The sequence below is a fragment of the Styela clava genome, chromosome 1 (assembly GCF_964204865.1).
Source record: "Styela clava chromosome 1, kaStyClav1.hap1.2, whole genome shotgun sequence".
Taxonomy (NCBI): domain Eukaryota; kingdom Metazoa; phylum Chordata; class Ascidiacea; order Stolidobranchia; family Styelidae; genus Styela; species Styela clava.
In genome coordinates this window covers 10,956,553-10,966,836 of record NC_135250.1, presented here as the reverse complement: position 1 = coordinate 10,966,836, position 10,284 = coordinate 10,956,553, and the positions used below count along the sequence as shown (strand labels likewise).

The window sequence follows — 10,284 nt, the reverse complement described above, 5'->3', positions numbered from 1 at the left end:
CGCCATCTTGGTGAGCATACTTCAGGAGGTCCGATTTTCTATTATCAGACTAATAACTATAAACCTACCATCTCCTCATCGATGATCTTTACTTGACCACATTTGAAAATAAAACCGCATGAGTGTGTTGTATTACTGAGGTGTGACACCTTTACGCTGTACTGTTATGAAATTAAGGAAAAGACCTTTGAAGCACCTCACCACGTCCTGTGGGTATCGGTTACGAACTTTCGGCATTGCTGATGATACGCGATTTTTACCGTTAGTTTATTGTTGACTATTTTTTACATATGCCATGTTGTTTTATCCCGGTCGACTTACAAAAACAACAAGAAGATTCTGATATTTCCTGTTATTCAATGTTCAATAAATTAGTCATGTTTTTCATTTACCTTGTTCTTGTTTTTTTTTGGTTGTTTAACCTTATTGTATATACATATTCACGTCACTGAATAAGAAGAAAGATTATAGCAACATAAAACCTAAGCTGTGATTAGTATCACAATGACGTTTATGAATAATTTTACCATATAGTTCACAGCATTATTTCTACGTTTGAAACAATGACAAAACTTCAAAAGTAGTTACGATTTATCTCAATCCTGGGCACAACGCCTTTTGGCACTAAAGTTTATTAACAGTCGCAGAATACAGAAGTATTTTACAGTCTTAGACGGGCATGAAAGGATATTTTGAGTCATTTAATCAAAATACTTCTAACTTCGGTGTACACAATATAGTTTTTAAGTGCCTAGCCATCTTAAACTATACACTAATTTGATAAGCCATAACGTGAGCATGTATATGCAATGTGTATTTTCGGCGTGTGTAAAAATAAACTAATGACTGACTCCAATATCTACGCTTACTGAATAAAATCCCAGTTAGAGAATTACAAATGTAAATTTCACAACAAGTAATAAAACGTACGTACATATTGCCATAAAAGCTAGTTGAAATGATACGCAGTCACCGAATTGAAAATAATTGATTCATTGAACCTTTAAATGGATCCTGGTGCACTTATGTTTACACTGTTGAGGCTAAGTAAATCAAGGCTATAGAAAAAAGTTCAAATATATATTCTACTTGTATGCTAAATGCTCAACTGAGCGGAATTATTTAATTTTTGAAACGATCAATATTAGAATATTTTACATTTCGTTCAAGTCAATAATACTAGTTTCACTTTGAAGCGTTACATCTGGAAATAAGCGCAAGAAAAATATTTGCTTTAACCTTAAAGCAGTTGGTGAACAATAAAATACTAGAACGAAGAAATATTTTGACGATCGAAGGAAATTGGTACTTTCATGAGGCTTATAAAAGGCCCATTAGTATTTTCCAACGATTAGGAGTATACATGTACTATGACGATTTTAGTAAATGATGGAAAATCCAGTCGCTACACAGTATTAAATTTGTAATGAAATTGCTGTTGCTTACGCCTTGGTGACATTCAACTGTCATTAAAGCTCGTGCTTAAAGGGATGACATTGATGGTAATTTTACCAAACCATATATGTGATAATTTTATTTCGGACAAACGATGTAGTTATTTTTTGGGTATTGTTTATTTTTCAATATAATACAAACTCTGACAAAAATAAGGATACGTATCCGTGATCCGTGTCTATAATATTTTTCTCCATTTCAATTTAGGTTTTATATAATTGTCATTAGATTCTGTCCAGGACACATCTTTTATTTTGTCTTTAATACAATTGTTTCATATAAAAGTAAATGTCTAATTGAAACATCAATTTAAGTCATATAAACTAAGAAATAAAGACATAAGCACATCTCAGTTTATTAATGGATTTTACTTGATGGAGTATAATGTATATGAATTCATTTTCTAAGCTATCAATCGATTTACCACATGTACACTTCATTTAACGTTGTCATATTATGCTTACTCATAACGCATAACGATATTTGCAAAAATCTGTCCAATGTCTATTATTCTATAGTTGAGTATAATAAGAATTTGCCTAATACAAGAGGTTGTCCGTGTGATATACCTTGGCATAACGAATCCCCATTCGTACAAATGAACTAAAGATCATCTTCGATGTATGCACACTAATACCGACAAGTACATGATTTTGGGAGAAGACGCAATACTGTATCTGCATCACAAAACGTAGTCTAATACAACAAATCACACTCGGCATATTCGGCTTGGCGGTACACTTTGATATGACTGCATCTGATGAATAATTTGATAGTCAACCTCGAAATCTCTTTTAATAATTATACTGTGGAAAACAAAAATTCTCTGCTTATTCAGCGAACATAATTTACCCGAATTTTCAGTTTTCTTCTTGGATTAGTAGTTTTTAACAGTCTTCAGGTGAGTAAACGTGTACCATATTTTAGCAGAAGCATTTTATTTGAATTTTGTTTTAAACCTCCTTTTGGTATTGCTTGCTTTCTTGTTTCTGAATTCAGGTTTGATTCGTTTTTCTCAATTATTTTTCTTGTCATTTATACTGGTCACAAATTTACTAACAATGTGATTGAGATATTTTATTGTGTGAGAGAGAAAAGAATTTACTTTTCAGCCATGTATTGAACCATCTTGAAATTCTTAATATAAGATTCCATATTTGTTCCAGTAGGAAATAAAACGCAAACACTACCCGGGAATATAGGCATTAGGCTTAACTTAATTGTCGTGAGCGGGCGAATGGCGTGATCAATTGTTGTATCACAAAGCGAAAAGTACTCTATAATTCCTCTCCACATGGCTCAAAAAGTTCCAATTTAATATTAAATTGAATACTACAGTCGCCGAGCAATTACGAAATTGATAGAGCGTGAAAAAATTGGTACAAAATGTAATATGAGCGATGTAAGGTTATTATAGGGTTTGTGTGCTGAATTATTTTGGGTTTTTTGTTCCGAATACTATGTAGAGAGATATATATAAGAAACAGAAATAGCGGCGGTTAATCTCGTGCTTTGTTGGGTTATCTATTAACCTCCCCCTCTGTGTACAATTTTGGTGCTATAGTTACTACGAGACAACAAAAGATAAGCGGATTGGGTGATAAAGCGTGAACATTATAATCATCCTTTTTCAAATTTTGATAACTATCGCCTAAAAGTTTGTGCGTCGAAATTCTCTTTTCTGTCGAATTTTTAGTTTTTCTTTCATTACAACAATGGATCATCACTCAACGAAAACGATGAAAACAAAAACGTTTAAATCTGTACAAACCACCAAAATGGTAAATGTTCCTGCGAGTAAACAATGAATATAGATTGTCATGGCTAACCCCAATCAGGAACAAGAAAGTTTCCACTCACGAATAATGTTTATGGTTGTTTAGTTTATATTTTGGCCTAATAACATACCCTGAGGTCGAGAAATTTGTGAGCAATTTCAAAACAATTTTTGCATTTCCGTAGTTTAAATTTAATGTTTGCATAATAAATGACATCAAAAGCGATTGAAATGAAGAAGCAAAAGTTACATAAATATGCTTTGAGTTGACAATAGGGGAGACGTGAGTTGTGAGTGAAATATTGTTAAGTATTAACGAAGCAAACGAAAACGCACTTGACTTTTTAGTGTGTTTAGAAAAATTCCATAATATTGATTGTCCTCTGCCTCAAGGTGATTACTTCAAAATTTGATTCTATGAATGTGTATCGTTTCAAAAGAAGGTTCTTGTCAATGTCAAATAATATATATCACTTAAAATTCTGAAACTGCTGGGAATTTCCTGCAAGGTTTGTTGTTTATCATCCACCACTCATCATCCGAAGTTTTAATTAACCTCGAGCAGATATGACATTATTGAAGATATTATTAATCAAAATCTTTATCAGTCCCATGGTGTTGTTATTTTATTGCAAGGAATTCCATCAAAATTTGATTCCATAAAATGATTCATCTTTTGTGACGGTATTCCTATGTCAACTGTGATGTTCATGTAAAGTTGATTTCGTTCAGTTGAAATACGTTTGTATCTGAAAAGGAGCAGGTAATAGGTTGTGAGTGACTATTAGGGATTAAATTTACTGGAGTGTGGAGACTCGCTTGGGTGACTTTACTTACTTCAAATTATAGGGTATAGAATAGTACGTACGGAATTTCATGAGTTCTTCATTTATTATAACAAGTATTATATTATGCTTTGTGAAGAGATTGGAAAGAAGAAATTTTTATTGCGTTGGTTCGGATATCCCAGGTTATTGATTGAATAGGCACTATTATATTATATGTTTAAATTGATGCCAAAAATAATTATCTGACCTTAAAGTATTCATTCCTTCATTTTGCATTCGGGATATAGTGTGGTATAAAAGAGTGAACCTAGCTTTGTTGACACTATTGGTCGATTCGTGCTCATGCTTTATCATACTATAGGAACATTGCCTTCCATAGGGATTAACGCTGTCATGACCTGAAAGAAATTTTCAAACTTTGATCAATTTTATTATTAAAAACAGCAACAGCGTACATGTTGCTGTCATATAGTCTCCAAATAAAATAATTTCGTTATAATTCCTAATATAATTTAATAAAATCTGTACTAAAGGTAAAGATAGCATGGTTCTTTGTAACAGGAAAAAATACAGAAAGAGAAGTGAATACTGTATATAAACATACGGTAAGCTCTCTCGACAAAATAATTCTTGGATTACTCGAGTAGAGTTTCGACCGTGATAAACATATACAGCCAAAATATACATATACCGCCAACTCATATACATATAGAGCCAGTGATGGGATTCAGCCGGTTCGCACCGGTTCTATAGAACCGTCTCACGAAATTTTATAAGATCAGCAAATCGGTTAACATTACTGGTTAAGGTCAATGGATTTTCGCATCTTATCTGACACACCGATTTGTGAGATCAAGTAGCTCACGTTTTTTTTTTTTCAAAATGTGAAATGATCAAGTTCGCGCGTAACAGTTATACATTATGTTCATTTTTATAATTGTAGTAATTTTCCCTTTGTGACTGAAAATTGAATTATTGCGTAATAAGTAGGTAAACCTCCAGGTTTTTAGGTTCATTATCAACGAGTATATAATATATACAGCAAATGTAGACAATCCTCAACATCATTAAAAATCCCGATGCTAATTTTGACATGCTTATGATGATGCTTACTTAACCATTATTTTAAATGTCAATTAGGACGTAATTAAAAATAATCAGTTTATTTGCTAAAAAAAATAGGACTTTTTGTAACAGAACCGGCTGAAAAATATGACCTTCGCGATGGAACCGGCTGACAAAATATTGAATCCCACCACTGTATAGACTTATAGAGCCAAATAAATTTGCCTATACAGCCAATGCGATATGTCGCTTACGAGTCACAGTCGGTTCACGAGTTTATCGAACTCTTGCCAATCATCCTGGGATAAGATAATTAGTTACCACATATATGCATAGTACATTGGCTGTATATGTATATTGAGTTAGCTATATAAAAGTTATTTTTTTGCAGTATCCTACTTGTATTGCATCTTGTATGTATGGGATCATTTCGACTTTTGACTTATTCTCATAGTTTCAGATATTTTTCTCAGATCCAAATATTTTTCAAGTTTTGCAAATCCATTCAAAATACACTAAAATGAAATAAAACTGAGTCCACGTCCTTACCTTTACTCCACAATCTTGAATACATATCATCATCCTCACCTCCCCAACCCCAAAATATGTTAGAAAAACCATTCACTTCAAGGAAAAGTTCGTGCGAAACCTGAACGACTCCGCCAAAGTACTTGTTTATCCGTGGCGCTGGAATGAAACAAACGGCTTCAAAATTACTCTAATACAGAAATTCAATCGCTTTCACAGTTGTATGTATCAGTGCTCTAGAAATCTATTAGTTTATGGAGACAATTTTTCTAAAATGATCGTTAGTCTAAATTGCAATATATTGTTTTAAATGAGTAAATATTTTGAAATGGCACCTATGAAGGTATCTCCTATCCCGGAATGACAACTATAATTGGGCAAAAAGGGATCATTGTAATTTTTAGACGTCAATGAATGGAATTAATCCCCATAAACTCCGGAGGGTTTTACACAACATCCTACAGTACAACTCATGTGCGTTTTCTTCTGAAAGTGACGGTAATTTTGTCGATACTATAGGTAGATCAAATTAAATTGTTTGCCAGGGAAATAGGCACGATAAAATCAAAACAAAAGAAACACGGAAGTAATGCTTAAATATATAGACATGACACGTACGGTACCGTATTCTTCCCGACTTGGACTGACAACCAAATCACAAAGAACGAGAACGCAGAATTACCACAAGGTGCGCAATTTTTGATTTTGATGATGACACACGAAAAACGAATCCCATAGAATCCACAGATTTTTTTAAAATAGATAAAAGTAATAGCCTTGTAGCGACAAAAATAATGAACAGAATCATACAGCAAACAATTTATCGACTGAAAATTTTAAAGCAATTGGTCTAGTAAAGAGAAAAGTGATTTTTCACGACATACCAACAACAAGATACTAATGATAAAACGATCGATAGGTACACATAGGTCCTGTCCAAAAAGACAAGAAATATTCATGCATTTGCCCGGAATAGACAGAGCTAACTTTAAAATGACAATACCGTCTGAAGGACCATGGCTATCTCACAAAAGCTTGATTCGTTTTATGTTATATATGAAAGATTAAAAAAAAACGAAAAATGGACTGGATTTATTAGATTAGTAACTTCAGACTATGCGCGTTTACCATATCTTGAATTTGAAATATTAAACAATTCGGTAAAAAGAATTCGGTATTCGGTACTTTAAAAAAGCTCAAAATGTGCCAAAAACAACCACAAATATATTACCACTTATTTTCTAGATTTTCAAACTACTGATTTAAACTGGAACTCGCGATTAAAATTCCAAAAATCAGTATCGGGTCAACCAATGCCGTGAATAAGATTAATCTCTAAATTATTATTGTATAGACACAATAAAATAGAACAATAATATGAACTGGTAATTTTTGGTAATTACCTCTTCTTAAGCAGAATATCCCTATAATTAAAGTTTATGCTGAAAAGCTATGCTACTCACCATTACTTGAACGGCAACCGAGTGAGTAAGACAAGGGTTTATACCCAAATTTATCCATGTAGGGAGCGAGTTCTCTTGGCTCTTTCGAACACCAATATAAACAATTATCGTCTTCCAATAGTAAATCCACGTCATGGAATATATAGCAATCGTATTTTCGGTCTTAATAAAAAACGAGAATTACTGACCAAATGAACACTGGCAAAGAACATAGCATGTCAATTTATGTAACATTTTCTGGTTCTTTCCACACATTCGCAAAATGCTCTTGGCGATGTTACGGAATTTGAAAACCCGATATCTACCGGTATATATTGCTAATTTGTAACAGCCTACCATATATATATATTATCTACCAGCAAATGTTGTGGTTGTTTCGGTCTTATCGTTGAAAACACATGTACCCAAAAACCACAGGCAAAGCGTATTAACAAAATGACCATTACCATTATGATGTACTTTGTCATAAGTTAAATGCTTTTTAGTAAATCTTCACCCAGAGCAAAACTGAAAATAGTTTACCTCTATTTGCCTCCGCGAATCCCACATTCATAAGTTTAGCTCTGTTGAAAACGCCTTTTCCGGCCATAGTGATAGTGTATATAGTATAATCGACTTGCTGTCTTTGTAAAATCGGATGCAAATGATAGAGGAGAATTTTCAATTGGTCCTCTCTGCCTCGTAAGGCTATTATTATAGCGATTTTATATCTCGCTTTACAGTTTTCAGGCATATAACTTCCGCCGTGTATATTCAAATTTTGCTTCCGAATTTCCTCCCACGATGGAGGGAGAATGTTATTTGGAATAGCCATTTTTCCAACTAGACGAGGTGGTTTTTCCATGCAAAATTTTCCTGTATTATTGTTGTGTTTACTTGTATTGTATACTCTTGATCCGTTATATCCAATGATAGAATAGTTCGTGTTTCCAATAAATTGGTCCAATACATATTTTTGTTTTGGAATTGGAAGTGTTGAATGCGTTGAAACTGTAGCATTTCTGCTAATATCTCCCAGAAACTTTGAGGTCTTAAATAAATTATTAGGTTCAATAGAATGATTTTCCTCCGTTACATTTGAAAAATATAATGAATCGAATTCCACTTTTGTATCCTTTGTATAATCATACACACTGACCGTTGTTAACGTAGTATAATACAACACTAAAACAACAACTACGTCCAGAATAGCAACTATAGTGAGCCCTACTTTCGTATAATTCATTATTACCTATAACTAGAGAAAAACAAACAAGTACATACAATGAATAATAAATAATACATTCCATTAGCATACGAGGCAAAATACAATGTGCGATTCAAACTGTGATGTTTTTATCCAGTCAATAGGAATATTTGAAAGAAAAATCGCACCATAAACAATAAAGTGTTTACAAAGCAAAACTTATTACTAAACTGTCAAATATTGCAAATTGTTGATGTAATTTGGAGTCCAAAATATTGAACATACGCATTTTACCGTGCTTGTTTTTTTGCGCTAATTTTACCACACATGCAGTGTGGTACGTACACCTGCTCATTTTAGAAATACCTAGACCTGCGATTGGTTGATAGATCTAATCTTGTTGTCAGTTAAATTTCCTCAATTACTTTCAGTCAATGGAGAATCTAATCACGTCACGAAAAAGTATATTCTTGATTAAAGTTATGCAATTTCTATTCTCATTCGTCACCAATCATTAAAAAGTTTTTTTTTCTGTAAAACTCGAATAATAATCATTTTAGGGCTGCGAACATTTTTATCAAAACCTTATGGATATCTTTAATATCAATTTAACAGACTATCCAAATTTAGACAAAACATTAAATCATAAAATATTTCTTTTATTCTTCTTAATAATGCAGAAGGAAATAAAAAGCCGGTTAATCTAAAATAAAAGTAAAAAATGTATAAGACTACGAACGTTTTCGACATACAAATAGAAAGAGAAAATGATCTAAACCAGTACCAAGCATTGCAACACAACTGTCTGGATTATTCTTTCTCGCATAAAACTACGCGGCAGAAAAAAATAATAAATTGTTATTGCACAATTTGTTCCGGCAAATTTAGAAAAAAGTCAAACAGACATTTTGTAATGTGGAAGAATGACTTTTCAAAAATTATCTTCATTTCAGGTAATGTTTGCTAGACGCAAAACTTTAATCAGACGTCCAATTGTCCTCACGATCTCATACTATGACTGAGAGTAACTGTCACCTGTTTCAAGTCAAACTTTTCACGTAATATTGTTTCTTATAACTGGGTATAATTTATTCAGCTGCCAAAATGAATGAATCTTTCAATACCCATGGCAACTGCTATTCGCAATTTATTCCATCTTTGTAACGATAACGAATTTTACATTTATGATTATAAGTTTCATATTTTTAAATTTAACTACCGAAAGAAATGATGACCACTAGATGACCCTAACATACCAACTAGCCAAGTAATGCTTGATTTCCTTCAATCTACGTGCCGGACAATAACATTCTCGCTCGATTTCATTGACTGAATATCCCAATAAATGAAAACCCATGTCAAAAGATACATTGTCCATCAGTAGCTCATCTTTGTATTGAAAGCCGTTTGTGAAACACTATTTAAAGCGTATGTAACATAGCTTTAAAATTTATATACAATGCCTAAAAGGCCGCTACTTGATGGTTCCATTCATAGAGTTGGTAGGAAATTGATATTTTTTATCAAAAAATTTTGATATCCAAATGCCCTCTGTAAAAGCTGGTATAATGGAGCATTTTCAGTGTTATACATATTAACAAAACATCTAAATGTCAAAACATTAGTATAATATTGGGGATTTCTGGCTAGTTATGCTGCTGCTTTTCAAGTATGATTAAAGTAGTATAAACCTAAGTTGCGCGGATCAGAATTCTGAGTCTAAGGCTTTTCGTAGATTCGTCTTTGTGCGATGGTGGCTTAACATAATTCCCAAGCTTGTCCATGGGACATTATTTTTCTGTCCCATTCCCATCCCATCCCATGACAATCATGCCTGTCCCATCCCATGGGATTTCCATTGGAATAAAATTCAATAAAAATTGTTAAATTTAGGTTTAGCGTCTACTAAATAGGACTATGTGAACGAATAGACATGCAAAACAACAAAATTTACGGACTTTGTTAACTTTATATTCATACTTATTATACATGTGCCCATCAGCCCCTTCACGAAGTATATTG

General features: G+C 32.9%; 1 protein-coding gene across 1 annotated transcript; it reads right to left on the bottom strand.

Annotated features, from left to right (window-relative positions):
* Positions 1-3,705: 3,705 nt before the first annotated feature.
* Positions 3,706-8,301, bottom strand: LOC120340941 (beta-1,4-galactosyltransferase 4-like). The gene is made up of 5 exons (XM_039409346.2): positions 7,599-8,301; positions 7,077-7,238; positions 5,635-5,772; positions 4,268-4,418; positions 3,706-3,981 (listed from the first exon to the last, which is right to left on the bottom strand). The coding sequence occupies exons 1-5, from the start codon at positions 8,299-8,301 to the stop codon at positions 3,837-3,839; spliced, it is 1,299 nt and encodes a 432-aa protein (XP_039265280.2). The 3' UTR covers positions 3,706-3,836.
* Between the last annotated feature and the right edge of the window lie 1,983 nt (positions 8,302-10,284).

Excerpts from the sequence above, each read along its gene's own strand:
- LOC120340941 (XM_039409346.2), bottom strand. The coding sequence starts at position 8,301 with ATGAATTATACGAAAGTAGGGCTCACTATAGTTGCTATTCTGGACGTA. Across the intron at positions 7,239-7,598 it reads ATTCGCGGAGGCAAATAGAG|ACCGAAAATACGATTGCTAT; the intron begins GTAAACTATTTT and ends TTTTTTATTAAG. Across the intron at positions 5,773-7,076 it reads CGGTTGCCGTTCAAGTAATG|CGCCACGGATAAACAAGTAC; the intron begins GTGAGTAGCATA and ends GTTTCATTCCAG.